This window comes from Oryctolagus cuniculus, chromosome 12, assembly GCF_964237555.1.
Source record: "Oryctolagus cuniculus chromosome 12, mOryCun1.1, whole genome shotgun sequence".
In the NCBI taxonomy this organism is placed as follows: Eukaryota; Metazoa; Chordata; class Mammalia; order Lagomorpha; family Leporidae; genus Oryctolagus; species Oryctolagus cuniculus.
Genome location: NC_091443.1, coordinates 89999526 through 90019207, shown reverse-complemented (window position 1 = coordinate 90019207; position 19682 = coordinate 89999526). Strand labels below are relative to the sequence as shown.

Below are 19682 nucleotides of genomic sequence, written 5' to 3'. Positions count from 1 at the left end.
GTAGAAATTAAGCAGAAAGATCTGCTTAAAGTGATAGGATAAGAGACCAGATTTTCAAATACTGGTACAGACCTTCTGTTCATTTAAGAGTAACAATTCTGGTTTGGGGGAAATTTTTTTTTAAGTTTCACAATGTACCTTATATTCAGGGCAGAATCACTTTTCAGAAGACTAGCTCCTTGTAATGGCCACATGCTGAGACTTAGACTTTACCAGTGGAAAGAATACACACATACATGTGTGCACACACATATATACTTTATATATTACTAGAAATTGCTCCTGGCAGTCTTTGGACTCAGTTACTTCCCCAGGTCTTCGTATTGGCCATACGTGATGGCAGCTCTCCAAGTATCTTAGCCCTGGAATTTAATTACTAGTTTTCAGTGTCCTGATAATTATGAACTTGAGGCCTATTTTTACATGTTCATCTTAGGATGCGCTGAAAAGGGGCTTGTGACCATTTATCTCTGTATTTTTCTAATAACATAATTAGTGGCATATCATTTTACTTCTCTAAGCTCATTTTCCACATCTGTATAAAATGGAAGTTGTGGGTATGGGTGTGGTTGGGTTAGAACAATTTCCAGTGTCTTTTCCAGTTCTAAATATTGTGTGACCTGATGGAAGCCAAGAGCTCCGGCATCTGCATGACCACATCTATATTTATTTGCTCATTACTGACTTGTCTTCTAACCATGAGGATTTCCTGTTAGACCCACCCTGCATGTGGATTTCTGAAAGATTTGGTTATAATCTGAAGTGTTTAATTTGCTTGAAAATCCTGCACATTTGAAATTTACCAGAAACTTACCAAGTATTTGGGTTGACTTTCAAAGACTGTGGACAAGGATGAATATAAATGGAATTGGGGCCATTTATCAATTATCCATTTTTAAAAAATTTAATTAACTAAACTAATATCTAAGCATTTAACCCAAGGAATGTGTGCAGCTCTTCTATTTTATTCAAAGTTTAGCATTAATTATATTTTTTTTAGCTTGAAACAAGTACAAAGCAGGTAAAATCTTTGATTCTTTTTTTCTTTTTTAAAGATTTATTTATTTATTTGAAAGTCAGAGTTACACAGAGGAGAGGCGGAGAGAAAGGTCTTCCATCCTCTGGTTCACTCCTCAGTTGGCTACAACGGCCAAAGCCACACCGATCCAGAGCCAGGAGCTTCCTCCAGGTCTTCCCATGCCAGTGCAGGGGCCCAAGGACTTGAACCATTTTCAGCTGCTTTCCAAGGTCATAGCAGAGAGCTGGCTCGGAAGTGGAGCAGCCGGGACTCGAACCAGCGCCCATAAGGATGCCGGCACTGTAGGTGGCGGCTTTACCCACTACGCCACAGCACCAGCCCCCTTGAAATTCTTATACTCTTCCACCTCCCCTGAAGTATTTAAGCAATAAAATAAAGGCAGCTGTAATTCTTTCTCTTCTACTAGCTTTTTTCTCAGTGTTTGGGTAGATGACTGTTGTTTCTCTGCTAGTCTGAATGATTTTTGTGTTCTTAAATAAAAAAAGCCAGTGGCTTGAATTATGTCACCATTCCTTTTCTAATCAAATGAGCAGAGAAGAAAGTACCTTAATAAATGCAAAGCCCTTTGGAATCCTTACATAAATGGATACAGCCAAAAATAGCCGATTATTCTGTTATCTGACTGAGAAAATTGACTTTCCATAGTAATGTTGTGTCATTTATTTAGACATCCTTGGAACAGAAGATCTTATTGTGGAAGCGACTTCCCACGATGCTGTGAGATTTTACCCCTGGACCATTGATAATAAATACTACTCAGCAGACATCAATCTGTGTGTGGTACCGAACAGATTCCTCATCACTGCGGAGATTGCTGAGTGTGTCCAAGCATTTGTGGTTTACTTTGACAGCACACAAGTAAGGTTCTTTTCTCTGGGGCCTTGAATAAGAAACAGTTGCGTGTCTTGTCTGTTCCCTCCTGCGTTTTCTGTGAGTTCTGGTTTTATTTGTGTATCTGTCTGTTTTCGCTCCTTTTAGAAATCGGGTCTTGATAGTGTGTCCTCCTGGCTCCCCCTGGCAGAAGCCTGGCTGCCCGAGGTGATGATCTTGGTCTGTGAGAGAGTGTCAGAAAATGGTGAGTGCTCACGGGGCAGGGTGGGGCTTGCACTTGCCACTCCTTGGGGGCAGGGTGCACGGGTTTTCTCAGCTTCAGGCAGTTACATCTGAATGAATTCATGGCTTTACAAAAATATTTTCAACCGTTTCCCTTGGGAATCTTGCAATATTTACTTTTTTCTTTCTTTCTTTTTTTTTTTTTTTTTTTTTTTTAAAGAATGGATACTTTGGGGGCTGGCACTATAGCACAGTGTGTTAAGCTGTTACCCACAATGCCAGCATCCCATATCAGGGCACCAGTTCAAATCCTTTCTGCCCTGCTTCCCATCCAGCTCCCTGCTAATGTGTCTGTGAGAACAGTGGAAGATGCCCCAAGTGCTTGGACCCCTTCCACCTACGTAGGAGACCCAAATGGAGTTTCAAGGCTCCTAAATTCAGCTTGGCCGATCTGTTGCAACCGTTTGGGGAGTGCACCAACCGATGGAAGCACTCGATCTCTCTCCCTCTCTCCCTCCTCTATCACTCTACCTTTCAAATAAATAAATATTTTTTAATAAAGTAAAGAATGGATACTTTGGAATTTAGAAATCAATTCTTTAATTACTTTATTTTAGGTTCCCTTAGAATTAGTTGAGATTTGTGGAGAGTCTTTCATTCTGTTTTTACATAGAAAGATTTTGCTTATATTTTAGGTGTGAACCGGCAAAAAGCTCAAGAATGGTGCATCAAACATGGCTTTGAGTTGGTAGAACTTAGTCCAGAGGAGCTGCCTGAGGAGGATGGTAAGTGTCTGTGTTAGAAGATACGCATTTGGATTGAGACGTGAGAGATTATTTTAATTTAAGGATTAAGAATCTCAGTGAAATTCAAGAAATGCTATTTTTTCCCTAGTCATTTGAAAAGATTTGAGTAAAATCCACTGTTGTGGTCTTATCATTAATATAATAATCCACTTGTATGTTTTCAGCAACCATTTGACTTTTTTTTTTTTTTTTTTTAAGATTTGTTTCATTTATTTGAAAGGCAAAGTTACAGAGAGAGGGAGAGGTAACTTTTTTCACTGGGTCCCTCCCCAAATGGCCACAGTGGCCTGGGGTGGGCCAGGCCAAAGCCAGGAGCCAGGAGCTTCCTCCTCGTCTCCCATTGGATAGCAGGGGCCCAATCCCTTGGGCCATCTTCCGCTGCTTTCCCAGGCATGTTACCAGGGAGCTAAATGGGAAGTGGAGTAACCAGGACTCTAACCAGTGCTCGTATAGGATGCCGGTGTTGCAGGTGGTGGCTTAACACCTTATGCCACAACACCAGCACATTTAAGGGCTTTTAAAAATATTTTTCATAAAGCATTTCTGTTTCTTTTTTTCTATCCCTACTGCCAAATGAGGAGAATTAAACCTATATTCATTGATGAAATGTGTATTTCTTACTTGAATTCATAATAAGCTAAGACTGAATTCCAGGACCCCTGGGGGGTATGCCTTTTAGACATTTGAAAGCAAAAATAGCCCTGAGTGCCCTCCCAGGGGAGCTGTGTTAACTGCCTCTGCTGCTGCCTGGACTCTGGGTGTTCTCTGTTCCCCCTTTTCTTGTCTTTCCTCCTCGTAAGAATACTTGTCGTGGGATCTACCAGGTTGTGACAGGTTTGGCTCATGAAAATCTGGGACAAGACATGAAACAGTTGTTCCAAAAGACATTCTAGGCGGGGGCAACCAATAACAGTTAAGTACTTAGAACAGGAGCAGTCAGTACATGAGACCTGTATTTTAAAAAAAGAAATTAAGAAATGTCTGTCTATATTCTGGCTCAGTTAGAATTTTTCCAAAATGCTGTTCCCTTTGGGAGTGAAACACTGCCAGAGAAGAAGAAAACAAAAATGAAATTAAAAGGCTCATTTTTGAGAAGATTGAAAAGTTAGCAAGTATAGTTTCTCCTGCATATTTTTCTAGGTCACTTAAAACACGTTCCCTGTGTTGTGTACGTGAGCGTGTGTGTAATGGCTTATTTTTAGCACTGGAGTATTCTCCTTCCCATTGTCTGCAGTCGACTGTTGTGATTTCGGAATCTCTGCTCTTTTGTATCACTGTACTTCTTGCCTTTTGTCTGAACAGTGTTCTTGGCCTGTTTCAAGTTAGTCTTAAATTAAACATTTATACATATCATCTTTAAGTAAGATAATGAAAACCTTCCTAGAATTTCTTAATAAAGACTGCTCCCAAGCCATATTCCATCCTCCTTTATTTGCATGTATTCAGACATTGGTGTGGGACTTCATGCTTGTTGGTATTACATTTAATTTTATTGGTTCTAGCTCTTTGTTGAGACCACCTTTCTGGTTCCTGGTTACAACCATCTAAAGCTGTTAGTTATTCTTTCAAGAACTGAGTCATTCACGTTAAAGACAAACATGCCTCTTTGTCCTCATCCAAACTTGGGTGATGTTAAACTCATCTTTGTAGATTGCTGTTAGTTCAGTCCTCACCGTATTTCTGTGAAGTCAGTAGTAGGCTGGTGTTCTTGAGATGAGTCATCAGACAGTTGCTGAGTGCCTGCTGTCTGTCAGGCACCGTGCGAAGCAGTGGGCATAATGAACTTAATAAAACGTTATTTCTGCCCTCAAGGGGTTTCCAGTCTGTGGGGAGGATTGCAGCAGCAAGCCCTCAGTTCTGGTGCATCTTTCCTCTAGACCAGTGTACACAGCGTCTCTGCGGATCGCATCCATGATTTGTCCTTGATCAAATAGCTAGTAAGCGACAGAGCCTGGGATCAGATCACAGCTTCTGCCTTCTAAGTTTGTGTGCCTCCTGTTAGACCACCGAGGCCAGGCCACTAGAGAAGGGTTCTGTGTGGGTTACATTCTGCAGACTTTCAGCCACATGAAAAACACCTTTGCCTTTATAGTAAAGGTGACTGTTATATAACTCTCCTAGACAGTGTTTTTGTTTAGTTTATAGAATGTTCATATTGGGAGCCTTAAGCTCCGTATTTGTTTTATTTTTTCCTTATTTAATAAGTTATACTGTGAAGTAACAACTAAATAAACAAGATAAGTAAGCATCAGTTATTTAAAAATATGGCTTGGAGGATATATATACACACAAGGGGATTTCAATTTATTTATTTATTTATTTATTTTTAATTTTTTTGACAGGCAGAGTGGACAGTGAGAGAGAGAGACAGAAAGGTCTTCCTTTGCCGTTGGTTCACCCTCCAATGACCGCCACGGCCAGCGCGCTGCGGCCAGTGCACCGCGCTGATCCGAAGCCAGGAGCCAGGTGCTTCTCCTGGTCTCCCATGCAGGTGCAGGGCCCAAGGACTTGGGCCATCCTCCACTGCACTCCCGGGCCACAGCAGAGAGCTGGCCTGGAAGAGGGGTAACCGGGACAGAATCTGGCACCCCAACCGAGACTAGAACCTGGTGTGCTGGCGCCACAGGCGGAGGATTAACCTATTGAGCTGCGGCGCCGGCCACACAAGGGGATTTCAAAAGTTTGTGGAAATGGAATTCCATTTTCCAAAATAAAAAATAATTTTACTTTGGTGCAAAAAATTTTTGAAATCTATACATGATTTTTTTTCTGTAATACCCATTTTCCATGAACTTTTTGAAGCCCCCTAGTATGTTTGGCTGTATATATGAGTAAGTGTGTAAAATAAATTTCTCCTTCTCGATCAGATGACTTCCCAGAGTCCACAGGAGTAAAGCGAATCATACAGGCCCTGAATGCCAACGTCTGGTCCAACGTCGTGATGAAGAATGGTAAGTAACTGAACTCTCCCTCCACACCCCGTTTATTGTTAAGTTTTAAATTATTTGAATATATGTGGAACCGTTAGGATATATGAAGTCCAATTCTCAAGTCTTCAGTTGGAAGGAAGAGCCAAAAGTAGCATTGCTAGGGATTTTAAACATGTGTTTAGGAGTTAGTTCAGTACGAATGTAGCGGTTCCTTGTAATGCGTGTGGCATTGTTGTTGGCTTCGAGAACTACCCCCAACCTTGGAAGACCTGGCCTCTGTCTTAAGGTCTCCTAGTTCTGCAGTGGTATCCAAGTGTGCACTGAGGCTGATGAGTGCAGATGACTGACGGAGGCCGTAAGTGCATAGAGTCAGACAGCTTACCACTGCATTAGCCTTGCGTGTATAGAGAGAGCTCCAGGGAAAAAGAGGGTCCTGACAGTAGTCTTCATGGGATGGTCCAGATTGGGGTTGGTAAAAGGGACAGTGGCAAGCAGGGGAGGAGAGCATCGTGAATAATGGCTATGTGAGTGTGTTCTAGGCTCACTAGGGGATCAGGTTAAGCCACTGCCTGCAACACTGGCTTCTCACATGAGTACCAGTTCAGATTCTGTCTGCTCAAGTTCTGATCTAGCTCCCTGCTAATGCACCTGGGAAAGCAGTGAAAGGTGGCCCAAGGACTTGAACTCCTACAACCCATGTGGGAGACGTGGATGGAGTTCTAGGCTCCTAGCTTTGTCCAGGACCATTGCAGCCATTTTGGGAGAGAACCAGTGGATGGAAGATCTCTTTCTCTCTGTCTCTCCTTTCTTTGTCAACCTTCCTTTCAAATAAATAAATGACTCCCTATTTATTTATTTATTTGAAAGGCAGATTTACAGAGAGGCAGAGGCAGAGAGAGAGAGATATCTTCTGTCTGCTGATTCACTCCCCAAATGGTCTCAATGGCCGGAGTGCTGGGTCGATCGGAAGCCAGGAGTTTCTTCCTGGTCTCCCACACAGGTGCAGGGGCCCAAGCACTTGGGCCAGATTCCACTGCTTTCCCAGGCCATAGCAGAAAGCTGGATTGGAAGTGGAGCAGCTGGGTCTCAAACTGGCACCCTTATGGGATGCCAGCACTGCTGACAGCAGCTTTACCCACTATGCTACAGCACCAGCTCCCTAAATAAATAAATCTTAAAAGAAAAAAAAAAAAAGAAGTTTGAATACAAGGCAGGAGGATGGGCTTTTTGCTTCAGGAACAGGTGAATTGCTCGAGGTTTTTTTTGCTACTTTAAAATATTTTTACTTATTAATTGAAGGGAGTGTGGAGAGCAGGCGTACATACTCCCATCAACACTGATATGCTCCCCAAAGCCTACAGCAGCTGCAATGGCTGGGACTGGGGTAGGCTGAAGCCAGGAACAAGAAACTTAATCCAGGTCTCCCATGTGAGTGACAGGAACCCAGTTATTTTGTTCCTAGAGTCCATTAGCAGGAAACTGGAGTCAGGAGCCAGAGCCAGGCATGAAATCCAGATACTGCAGTGTAGGATGTGGTCATCCTGACATCATAGCCATGAGGCCAAACATCCACCCCTGGAGATTTTTACTAAGGGGGTGATACAAAGATGTCATCCTTCAAAGATTAATGTGATGGTGGTGTGGGGATTTGGGGGTGGGTTGGCAGTTGAAGGCGCTGGAAGAGTCTTAAGTCAGGGAGACCAGAGCTGTTGCAGCAGCTCAAGGGAGTGATGTGGCAGAAGGCTGGATTAAACTGTGGTCTGAGAGGAGTAGACCAGTTGGCACACGCTGGGCTCTTAGAGTCTGCGTTAGTTTGTTAGGATCACAGCAGCAAAGCACCACAAATTGAATGGCTTAGCGTACCAGGAACATGTTGCTTCACAGTTCCCGGAAGCCAGAAGTTTGAAGTCAAGGTGTCAGCAGGACCACGATCCCTCTGAAGGTGCTAGGGAAGGAGCATTCCAGGTCTCCCGGCTTCTGCGGGATCCTTGGCTCGTGGCAGCATAGCTCCTGTCTTCTCGTGGCATTCTCTTGTATGCTTGTGTCCAGATTCTCCCTCTTTGAAGGGACAACAGTGATACTGAAGTAAGGGTCCACTGTACTGCGGCCTGACCCATTTTAATTATGTCTACCACAAGCCTGTCTTCAAGTAAGTTCACGTTTTGAGGTCCTGGAGGTTAGGAGTTCAATATATAAATATGGAGAAGATACAATTCATTTTTCTTTCTCCCTCCTCCCATTTATTTATTTATTTATTTGAAAAGCCGAGTTAGACAGAGAGAAGGAAACAGTTCTTCCATTTGTGGTTCACCCTCTAAATGGCTGCAACAGCCAGGCCTGGGTCAGGCCAAAGCCAGGAGCCAGGAGCTTCTTCTGGGTCTTCCCTGGGTGGCAGGGGCCCAGACACTTGGGTCATCCACTGCTTTCCCAAACACATTAGCAGGGAGCTGGATCAGAAGTGAAACAGCCAGGACTTGAACAGGTGCCCATATGGGATGACGGCACTGCAGGTGGCAGCTTAATCCACTGTGCCACAATGTTGGCCCTGCGGAGATAGAATTTAGTCCATAGCCTATTCCATTAGGAATTGCTACCTGTTCAGTGTTTTTCTGTCTTACAGCTCTTGGCTGTCTGAAAAAGTATGCCATGTTAGATGAGACACTCCAGAAAGGGGTGAGAAAAGTCTTATTTCACAGTGAGCTCATTCCGTCTTCCCTGAGATAAAAGGTCAAGTGGAAGATCAGTTTTAGGAGTTAAATCTTTCATCTCGGTTTTCGTAGACACCGAGTGTTAAGTGAGATTGGCACCCTTTAGCCTGCCTGAGGTGGGCTCTGACCCTCGTCATTACTGGAGAAGCTCCTTCTGGCATGCTACCGTTCTCCTTCCTCTCTCTTTTCCCCTCTTTCCTTCTTCCCTTTTTTCTTTTCTTTTTTTTTTTAACTTTTATTTAATGAATATAAATTTCCAAAGTACAATTTATGGATTACAATGGCTTCCCCCCCATACCGTCCCTCCCACCCACAACCCTCCCCTTTCCCACTCCCTCTCCCCTTCCATTCACATCAAGATTCATTTTCGATTATCTTAATATACAGAAGATCAGCTTAGTATACATTAAGTAAGGATTTCAACAGTTTGCTCCCACACAGAAACATAAAGTGAAAAATAATAGATGATTTTTTTTAAATGATGATGAAATCAGATCAGACCTATTGTCATGTTTAATCCCAGTGAGAGTCAAGTTGGGAGTTGATAATTTCTTTTTTTTTTTTTTTACAGAGGATCAGTTTAGTATGCATTAAGTAAAGATTTCAACAGTTTGCACCCCCATAGAAACACAAAGTGAAATATATTGTTTGAGTACTCGTTATAGCATTAAATCTCAATGCACAGCACATTAAGGACAGAGATCCTACATGAGGAGTAAGTGCACAGTGACTCCTGTTGTTGACTTTACCAATTGACACTCCTGTCTATGGCATCAGTAATCTCCCTATGCTCCAGTCATGAGTTTCCAAGGCTATGGAAGCCCTCTGAGTTCTCCGATTCTTATCTTGTTTAGACAAGGTCATAGTCAAAGTGGAGGTTCTCTCCTCCCTTCAGAGAAAGGTACCTCCTTCTTTGAAGACCTGTTCTTTCCACTGGGATCTCACTCACAGAGATCTTTTGCCAGAGTGTCTTGGCTTTCTATGCCTGAAATACTCTCATGGGCTTTTCAGCCAGATCCGAATGCCTTTAGGGCTGATTCTGAGCCAGAGTGCTATTTAGGACATCTGCCATTCTATGAGTCTGCTGAGTATCTCACTTCCCATGTTGGATCACTCTCCCCTTTATTTAGTCTATCGGTTAGTGTTAGCAGGTACTAGACTTGTTTATGTGCTCCCTTTGACTCTTAGTCCTTTCATTATGATCAATTGTGAACTGAAATTGATCACTTGGACTAGTGAGATGGCATTGGTACATGCCACCTTGATGGGATTGAATTGGAATCCCCTGGTATGTTTCTAACTCTACCATTTGGGACAAGTCAGCTTGAGCATGTCCCAAATTATACATCTCTTCCCTCTCTTATTCCCACTCTTACGTTTAACAGGGATCACATTTCAGTTAATTTTCAACACTTAAGAATAACTGTGTATTAATTACAGAATTAAACCAGTCATATTAAGTAGAACAGACAAAAAAACTACTAAGAGGGATAATGTATTAAGTTGTTCATTAACAGTCAGGGCTATGCTGATCAAGTCACCGTTTCCCATAGTGTCCATTTCACTTCAGGAGGTTTCCTTTTTGGTGTTCAGTCAGTTGTCACCGATCAGGGAGAACATATGGTATTTGTCCCTTTGGGACTGGCTTATTTCACTCAGCATGATGTGTTCCAGATTCCTCCATTTTGTTGCAAATGACTGGATTTCGTTGTTTCTTACTGCGGTATAGTATTCTAAAGAGTACATATCCCATAATTTCTTTATCCAGTCTACCGTTGATGGGCATTTAGGTTGGTTCCAGGTCTTAGCTATTGTGAATTGAGCTGCAATAAACATTAGGGTGCAGACCGCTTTTTTGTTTGCCAATTTAAATTCCTTTGGGTAAATTCCAAGGAGTGGGATGGCTGGGTTGAATGGTAGGGTTATCTTCAGGTTTCTGAGGAATCTCCAGACTGACTTCCATAGTGGCTTGACCAGTTTGCATTCCCACCAACAGTGGGTTAGTGTCCCTTTTTCCCCACATCCTCGCCAGCATCTGTTGTTGGTAGATTTCTGCATGTGAGTCATTCTAACCGCGGTGAGGTGAAACCTCATTGTGGTTTTGATTTGCATTTCCCTGATTGCTAATGACCTTGAACATTTTTTCATGTGCCTGTTGGCCATTTGGATTTCCTCTTTTGAAAAATGTCTATTGAGGTCCTTGGCCCATCTCTTAAGTGGGTTGTTGGTTTTGTTTTTGTGGAGTTTCTTGATCTCTTTGTAGATTCTGGTTATTAACCCTTTATCTGTTGCATAGTTTGCAAATATTTTTTCCCATTCTGTCGGTTGTCTCTTCACTCTCCTGACTGTTTCTTTAGCAATACAGAAACTTCTCAATTTGATGCAATCCCAATAATTGATTTTGGCTTTGACTGCCTGTGCTTCCGGGTCTTTTCCAGAAATTCTTTGCCTGTGCCAATATCTTGAAGGGTTTCTCCAATGTTCTCTAGTAACTTGATGGTGTCAGGTCTTAGATTTAGGTCTTTAATCCATGTTGAGTGGATTTTTGTGTAAGGTGTAAGGTAGGGGTCTTGCTTCATGATTCTGCACGTGGAAATCCAATTTTCCCAGCACCATTTATTGAATAGACTGTCCTTGCTCCAGGAATTAGTTTTAGATCCTTGATCAAATATAAGTTGGCTGTAGATGTTTGGGTTGATTTCTGGTGTTTCAATTCTGTTCCATTGGTCTATCCATCTGTTTCTGTACCAGTACCATGCTGTTTTGATTACAACTGCCCTGTAGTATGTCCTGAAATCTGGTATTGTGATGCCTCCGGCTTTGTTTTTGTTGTACAAGATTGCTTTAGCTATTCGAGGTCTCTTGTGCCTCCATATAAATTTCAGCACCAATTTTTCCAGATCTGAGAAGAAGGTCTTCGGTATCTTGATTGGTATTGCATTGAATTTATAAATTGCTTTTGGGAGAATGGACATTTTGATGATATTGATTCTTCCAATCCATGAGCATGGAAGATTTTTCCATTTCTTGGTATCCTCTTCTATTTCTTTCTTTAAGGTTTTGTAATTTTCATCGTAGAGATCTTTAATGTCCTTGGTTAAGTTTATTCCAAGGTATTTGATTGTTTTTGTAGCTATTGTGAATGGGATTGATCTTAGAAGTTCTTCCTCAGCCATGGCATTGTCTGTGTATACAAAGGCTGTTGATTTTTGTGCATTGATTTTATACCCTGCTACTTTGCCAAAATCTTCTATGAGTTCCAATAGTCTCTTAGTAGAGTTCTTTGGGTCCCCTAAATAAAGAATCATGTCATCTGCAAAGAGGGATAGTTTGAGTTCTTCCTTCCCAATTTGTATCCCTTTAATTTCTTTTTCTTGCCTAATAGCAATGGCTAGAACCTCCAGAACTATATTGAATAGCAGTGGTGAGAGTGGACATCCCTGTCTGGTACCAGATCTCAGTGGAAATGCTTCCAACTTTTCCCCATTCAATAGGATGTTGGCTGTGGGTTTTTCATAGATTGCTTTGATTGTATTGAGGAATGTTCCTTCCACACCCAGTTTGCTTAGAGTTTTCATCATGAACGGGTGTTGTATTTTATCAAATGCTTTCTCGGCATCTATTGAGATAATCATATGGTTTTTCTTCTGCAGTCTGTTAATGTGGTGTATCACATTGATTGTCTTGCGCACATTAAACCATCCCTGCATACCAGGGATAAATCCCACTTGGTCTGGGTGGATGATCTTTCTGATGTGTTGTTGCATTCTATTGGCGAGAATTTTATTGAGGATTTTTGCATCTATGTTCATCAGGGATATTGGTCTGTAGTTCTCTTTCAGTGCTGCATCTTTTTCTGGCTTAGGAATTAAGGTGATGCTGGCTGGAGCTGTGCTGATCTGAAGCCAGGACCCAGGAGCTTCTTCCGGGTCTCCCACATGGTTGCAGGGGCCCAGGGACTTGGGCCATCTTCTGGTACTTTCCCAGGCCACAGCAGGAAGCTAGATTGGAAGTGGAGCAATTGAGACTTGAAGCAGCTCCCATTTGGGATGCCCGCACTGCAGATGGTAGCTGAACCTGTTGTGCCACAGTGCCAGCCCCTATTCTCATCTTCCTGTTAGCAAAACAAAGAAACAAAAAAAGTCTTTCCCCTTCATTCATTCCTGAAAACCTTGTTGAGCATTTAACGATAGTGAGGCATTACTCTGCTGTCTATGCTATAAAAACAAGTTTAAGATGCAGTGCTTGGGGCCGGCGCTGTGGCGTAGTGGGTGAAACCACCACCTGCAGTGCCAGCATCCCATATGGGTGCCGGTTCAAGTCCCAGCTGCTCCACTTCCAATTCAGCTCTCTGCTATGGCCTGGGAAAGCAGTGAAGGATGGTCTAAGTCCTTGGGCCCCTGCACCCATGTGGGAGACACAGGAGAAGCTCCTGGTTTCTGGCTTCAGATCAGCACAGCTCTAGCTGTTGCGGCCATCTCTCTTTCTGCCTCTGTCGCTGCCTCTCTCTAACTCTGCCTTCCAATAAATAAATAAATCTTAAAAAAAAAAAAAAAAAAAAAAGAAGAAAAAGAAGATGTGGTGTTTGGGGCCGGCATCCCATATGAGTACTGGTTTCAGTCATGGCTATTCTGCTGCCCATCCAGCTCCCTGATAATATGCTGGGAAAACAGTGGAAGATGCCTCAAGTGCTTGGGCCCTGCCACCTGTGTCAGAGACCTGGATGGAGCTCCAGGCTCCTGGCTTCAGCCTGGCCCAGCCCTGGCTGTCGTGGCCATCTGGGGAGTGAATCAGTGGATAGAAGACCTCTTTCTCTCTTTCTCTCTCTCTCTCTCTCTCTCCTCTCTCCTCTCTCCTCTCTCCTCTCTCCTCTCTCCTCTCTCCTCTCTCCTCTCTCTCCTATCTCTTTCCTCTCTTCTCTCTCTAATTCAGCCTTTCAAATAAATAAATAAATCTTTGGAAAAAAATATGTGGTACCTAAACTGAATCAATTTAGAATAAAATTATATTCAGTGATGGTTGCTAGATTTATGAGAACTATTTTCAGGAAAGCTTACTTGGCTTTAATCATTGTTTAGAGAATCTGGCCCCCAAGTTCATAACTTAAAGAGCTGCTGATTTGTAATTTACATTTTTGGCTATAAATTAGAAACTGAATGGAATGTGCTTTGCTACTTTGGAAGTATGTCAAAAGCATTTTCTTTAAAAACACCATGCTACTTGCTGTAGATACACAGTATTCTTCGAACAACGGCAAGACAGAAGCACATTATAGATTTTTCATAGCTCTTTGCTGGAAAGTGTTTTTGCCTTCCTCTTTTCTCTCTGTAGTAGTAGGACTTCAGTTTGCCAGTAACAAAAAGCTAACATACTGGTTTTAGTTTAAGCCCATGTTTAAGAGGACGCTGGCCGAGGTGGTCTCTGGAGGCGGAGCCCTGTGTGCGGGCACACGATGACGTGTGGGCACAGCCCAGGCCTCGGCGTGAGGGCGGCATGTCCTTGAGAGACAGAGCCCTGGGTGGTGGGCTGTGTTATCCTCCCACAGCAACCTCCCTGCTGTGCTGCTATGGAACCCCGCTTTGCTGGGGGCTCGTCCCACCAACCCGGGACCCGGGCTCTCCTCCACAGGCTTTTCTTGAATGTCCAAATGCTGCCTGACAGCTGTTTCTTTATTTTAGAAATCTTTGTCTTCTCGACTCCTTCTTTCTCTTACTCTCTTTTCTTGTGGTCAAATATACAAATAAAATCTACCATTTAAACCATTTTAGTGCATAGTTCAGTGGCATTAACTTCATTGATATTCTGCAACCATTGCTACTCAGAAAAGCTTTCAAAAGCAGTTATTTTTTTAATATTAGAAAGTTGGTTTGACATAATAAAGAAAAATATTACAAGTATTGGATAACTTTTCTTTCAGGGATTCTTTTTCTTGTTTATTAATTTTTTATCTGAGAGGCAGAGAAGCCGACACAAATCTGGTTTTCTCTGGTTCACTCCCAAATGCCTGCAACAGCTGGGGTTGGGCCAGAATGCAACAAGGAGCTGGGAACTCAGCCTGGGCCTTCCCCCAGTGGTAGGGGCCCAGCCACTTGAGCCATCACCTGCCACCTCCCAGGACCCACACCAGCAGGAAGCTGGAATCCAGAATAGGGCTGGGACTCGGACCCAGGTGCTCCAACGTGGGGTGTGGTTGTCCCAAGTGGCACCTCCATCATGTGCCTCGTGCCTACCCCTGGGCAACATTTTTAGGACACTGAGGACTTGTTTTTTGCTGTTTTGGTTAGAAAAATTATAATGATAACAGTTGACTCTTTGGATTATTACTTGGGGAAATTGCATAATCCCAGTTCATTATTTGGGATTCTGTATGGTCTAGTACTTAGTATTAGAACACCACACTTATGCCAGGCTATTTTTACATTTGTATAATTGTAGAAAAATGCTAGTTTGTAACTTTAAAAAAATCTATTTTAAGTGTTTGGAAAAACAATTCCAGTTCAAGTAAAGACTATGAAAGTTTAGATGTTAAGATAAAAGCATAGAAAACATACAAATCTGACTAAGGTTTGTTTGTTTTTAACAGTTTCTTGGACTTGGCATTCAGAGATCAAATATTTAATTTGAAAATCTGGTTACTTGAAAACTTGAAGATGATTAGCTTCTTTCCTGCCCTTTACTGAGATAAAGTGGATGTGCTTCTTGAGTAGGAATTCATGATTTAAATGGTGGCAAGCTAAATTCTTTTGATCTGGCTTGACTTACCACAACAAGTCTGAATAGTTTACTTACAGGACATCTTCATACTTTTTGCCTTTCATCTCTTTTCTTAAAAAGTAATTAGCAGTGTGGGATGGGTATTGGCACAGTGGGCTAAGAACAAAATGTGCTTGGATCTATACAGTGGAATATTATTTAGCTGTAAAAAGAAGCAAAGAGTAGATACCTGCTCAGTGTGGATGAACCTGAAAAACGCTATGCTAAGTGGAAAAAGCCACACACAAAAGGCAACATATTGTATGATTCCACTTATATGGAATGTCCAGAATAGTTAAGTTCCTACAGCCAGAAAGTAGGTTAGTGGTTCCCAGGTGCTGAGAGAGATTGCTAATGGGTCTGGGTTTTCTTTTCTGGGATGATAAGAATGTTCTGGCGTTAGATAGTGATGGTGACTGGAGAGTTTGTGAATATACTGTGTGCTTCACTACACTGTGTGCTTCGAAAAGGCTGAATTCTATGATATGGGGATTACATATCAGTAAAGATGAAGAGGAAGGAAAGAACACTAATGAGGATAATGCAGTGGTTGACGGGCAGTGGTGGCTTAAAAAGGAGAGAGGTGATAATCATGTAATAGCAGCTGCTTACATATATACATATCTTATTTAATCCTCGGGATAGTCACATGAGCAAGGCTTAAGAGACCCAGTAACTGCCCAGGTCATATAGCTTATGAATTCTCAGACTTGCTTGCACGTGAGAATCACCTGGGGGATTTTAAGAAATATAAGAAGGCTTCAAAAAGTTTGTGGAAAAAGAAATTAAAATATAAATTTATTTTGGTACAAACTTTTAAAAAAATCTCTGCATATGGTTTTCATTAAAAAGTTCATGGAAAATGTGTACTATGAATAAACTGTGAGAGTTCAAAAAAAAAATTTACACCAAAAGAAACATCTTTTAATCTCACCTTTTCATTAACTTTTTTAAAAAGTTCTTGACCTACCATTTTGCTTGCCATTAGTTTCTTTTCTTTTTTTTTTTTTTTAAGATTTATTTATTTTACTTGAAAGTCAAAGTTACACAGAGAGAGAGAAGGGGTGGCAGAGAGAGGAGAGGCAGAGAGAGAGAGAGAGAGAGAGAGAGAGAGAGAGAGGTCTTCATCCTCTCTCTGGGATTCACTCCCCAGTTGGCTTCGATGGCTGGAGCTAAGCCAATCTGAAGCCAGGAGCCAGGAGCTTCTTCCGGGTCTCCCATGCAGGTGCAGGGTCCCAAGGACTTGGGCCATCTTCTGCTGCTTTCCCAGGCCATAGCAGAGAGCTGGATAGAAAGCTGAGCAGCCGGGACTTGAACTGGCGCCCATATGGGGTGCCGGTACTGCAGGCAGCGGCTTTACCCGCTACGCCACAGCGCTGGCCCCTTCATTAACCTTTTAAAAAAGATTTATTTATTTGAAAGGGAGAGAGCCTGAGCTTCCATCCATTGGTTTACTTTGCAAAAGGCTACAGTAGCCAGGGTGAAGACAGGAGCCTCCATCCAGGTCTCGTGCGTGGGTGTCAGGGGTCCAGGTACTTGAGCTGTCATCTGCAGTTTTCCAGATACATTAGCGGGAAGGTGGATCTGAAGTGAAGGAGCCAGGACTTGAGCCTGCAGTCCGATATGAGATGCGGGCATCCAACGTGGTGGCTTAACCCACCACACCCTAACACCCACCCGTTGATGAACTTTTAAAGTTCACTGTCTACTTCTGTCTTGATCTGACTCCGAAAGATTCTGAATTAAATGGTATAGTGTGAGTCCTAGGCATAGAGATTTCCAGAATCCTCCCCAGTAAATTATCTCCTGGTGATTCTAATACAGTTAACCACTAATGATAGCTGGTTAACTAGCAGAGCCCTGATTAGGACATAGGTCTTTATCATTTTAAAGACTGTGCTTTTAACTGCTGTAACATGTAGCCTTATAAATTGTATGTCTTGATGAAGTTTCTCCTATGCACTGTTCTCCAAAGAATCAAGGGACAGTTTCCAGTCACAACAGTGCCACTCAGCTGTGTGCCCCTAGGCAGATCTCATTGTCTCTGAGCTGTATTTATAATTTGTAAAACGAGGTTGATCGTCATCAGGGGCTCCCAGCCCTGGCTGCACATTTGAATTACCTGGGAAGCTCTAGAAACCTGTGCTGTCTGGGCCTCACCCACCATTTAGATCAGATGGGAGGGGCAGCCACAATAATTGCTAAGTGCCCCAGGGATTCATATGTGCAGCCAAGGTTGAGAACCACTGACGTAGATGATAGTCATCTAGTTCTAACTTGTAAGTCTGTGTTTAATCCCTGGGAGTAAGTCTGGTATGCTGGAATTTGGCCACACTTACTGTGTGCCAAGCATCGGTCTGTGTGCATTTCATGAGTGAAAAGAACAAATGAACAAACATTTCTGCCCTTGTGAATCATTCATTCTGATAGGAGACTATTGTCAATTAAACAATACGGTGCTGGCATTGTGGCATAGCAGGTTAAGTCACCTTCAGCACCTGCTCTCTATATGGGCGCCTGTTCGAATCCCAGCTGCTCCACTTCTGATCCAGCTCCCTGCCAATGGCCTGGGAAAAGCAATGGGAGATGGCCCAAGTGTTTGGGCCCCTGTCATCCAGTTGGAAGACGTGGAAGAAGTTCCTGGCTTCTACTTGACCCAGCAGTGGCTGTTGCGGCCATCTAGGGAGTGTAGTGGTAGGTAGAAGATCTCTCTCTGTCCCTCTCTCTGTGTAACTCTTTCAAAATAAACAAGTATGTCTTTAAAAAAAAAATACAACTAATTAGCAAGCTACATAGTATGTTAGGAGAAGGTAAGTGGAAGAAAGTAATGAACCAGAGTTAGGAGCGCTGAGATTGCTGGGCAGGCTGCAGTGTGCAGTGGTCGGGGCAGGCTGCGATGTACAGTGGTCGGGGCAGGCTGCGGTGTGCAGTGGTCAGGGCAGGCTGCGGTGTGCAGTGGTCGGGGCAGGCTGCGGTGTGCAGTGGTCGGGGCAGGCTGCAGTGTGGGCTGGTCGGGACAGGCTGCAGTGTGCGGTGGTCGGAGCAGGCTGTGGTGTACAGTGGTCGGGGCAGGCTGTGGTGTGGGCTGGTCGGGGCAGGCTGCGGTGTGCGGTGGTCGGGGCAGGCTGCGGTGTGCGGTGGTCAGGGCAGGCTGCGGTGTGCGGTGGTCAGGGCAGGCCTTCTTGACAGCTGTACAGTTGAGCTACGAAGAACACACCTGGCGTGGGAAAAGCTACCGCACAGGCCCCGGGTGAGAGTGTGCCTGCTGTGTGGGAAGACTGTCAGGGAGCTCACTGTGGCTGCAGAGCACAGGTCACTCACTGGTGGAAGCCCGGATGATTGAGGGCTTTGTAGTCTGTCACACTGAAGGGGGGCTATCGCAGGGTGTTAAGCAGAAGAATGATATGACCTGATGTCAGGTCTGGAAGATGCAGACTCCAGATATGGGCCTGAGCAGTCTGAAGGATCGGTAGCCATCAACTGAAACGAGGAAGCTGCAGATGAAGGAGACTTTGAGAGAGGCAGGGTCACATATCAATCATTCAATTTTTTTAAAATATTTTATTTTATTTGAAAGGCAGAATTACAGAGAAGCGGAGGCAGAGAGACAGAGAGAGAGGTCTTCCATCTGCTGGTTCTCTCCCCAGATGGCCACAACAGCTGGAGCTGTGCCAATCTGAAGCCAGGAGCCAGAAGCTTCTTCTGGGTCTCCCACGTGGGTGCAGGAGCTCAAGGACTTGGGCCATCTTCTGCTTCTTTCCCAGGCCAGAGCAGAGAGCTGGATCAGAAGTGGAGCAGCTGCGTCTTGAACCGGCGCCCACATGGGATGCTGGCACTGTAGGCGGCAGCTTTACCTGCTATGCCTCAGCACCGGTCCCCCCCCCCCCTTTTTTTTTTTTTAAAGATTTATTTATTTGAAAGAGTTACAGGAGAGACAGAGGCAGAGACAGAAAGAGAGAGGTTTTCCATATGCTGGTTCACTCCCCAAATGGCTACCACGGCCGGAGCTAGGCTGATCTGGAACCTTCTCCAGGTCCTCCATGTGAGTGAGGGGCTCAGTGACTTGGGCACCTTTCACTGCATTGCCGGCCATAGCCAAGAGCTGGATGGGAAGTGGAGCAGCCGAGACTCGAACTGGTGTCCTCATGGGATGCTGGCACTGGAGGTAAAGGCTTTACCCACTATACCACAGTGCTGCCCCCAATCATTCAGTCCTGGACATACACTTCAGATGGCTCCTAGACACTTCAAGTAGCTGGTTATAGAGGTGTGTGGAGTTTGGGGAAGAGAGGTATATACATGGCTTTAAAAACCTTGAGCTGGCTGAGATCACCAGTGGAGTAAGTCTAATAGACCACAAGGGCCAAGGATTCAGCCCAAGGGTGTTCCGACA

At 43.7% G+C, this 19682-nt stretch overlaps 1 protein-coding gene across 2 annotated transcripts in view; it reads left to right on the top strand.

Annotated features, from left to right (window-relative positions):
• Window positions 1–19682, top strand: part of AAGAB (alpha and gamma adaptin binding protein) — a 58239-nt gene that overhangs the window by 18593 nt on the left and 19964 nt on the right. For both annotated transcript variants that reach the window (XM_002718171.5, XM_008268855.4), the window contains exons 2-5: window positions 1707–1897; window positions 2018–2114; window positions 2788–2877; window positions 5766–5849. In XM_002718171.5, the coding sequence (XP_002718217.2) occupies window positions 1707–1897; window positions 2018–2114; window positions 2788–2877; window positions 5766–5849 (462 nt within the window). The remainder of the gene's footprint in view (window positions 1–1706; window positions 1898–2017; window positions 2115–2787; window positions 2878–5765; window positions 5850–19682) is intronic.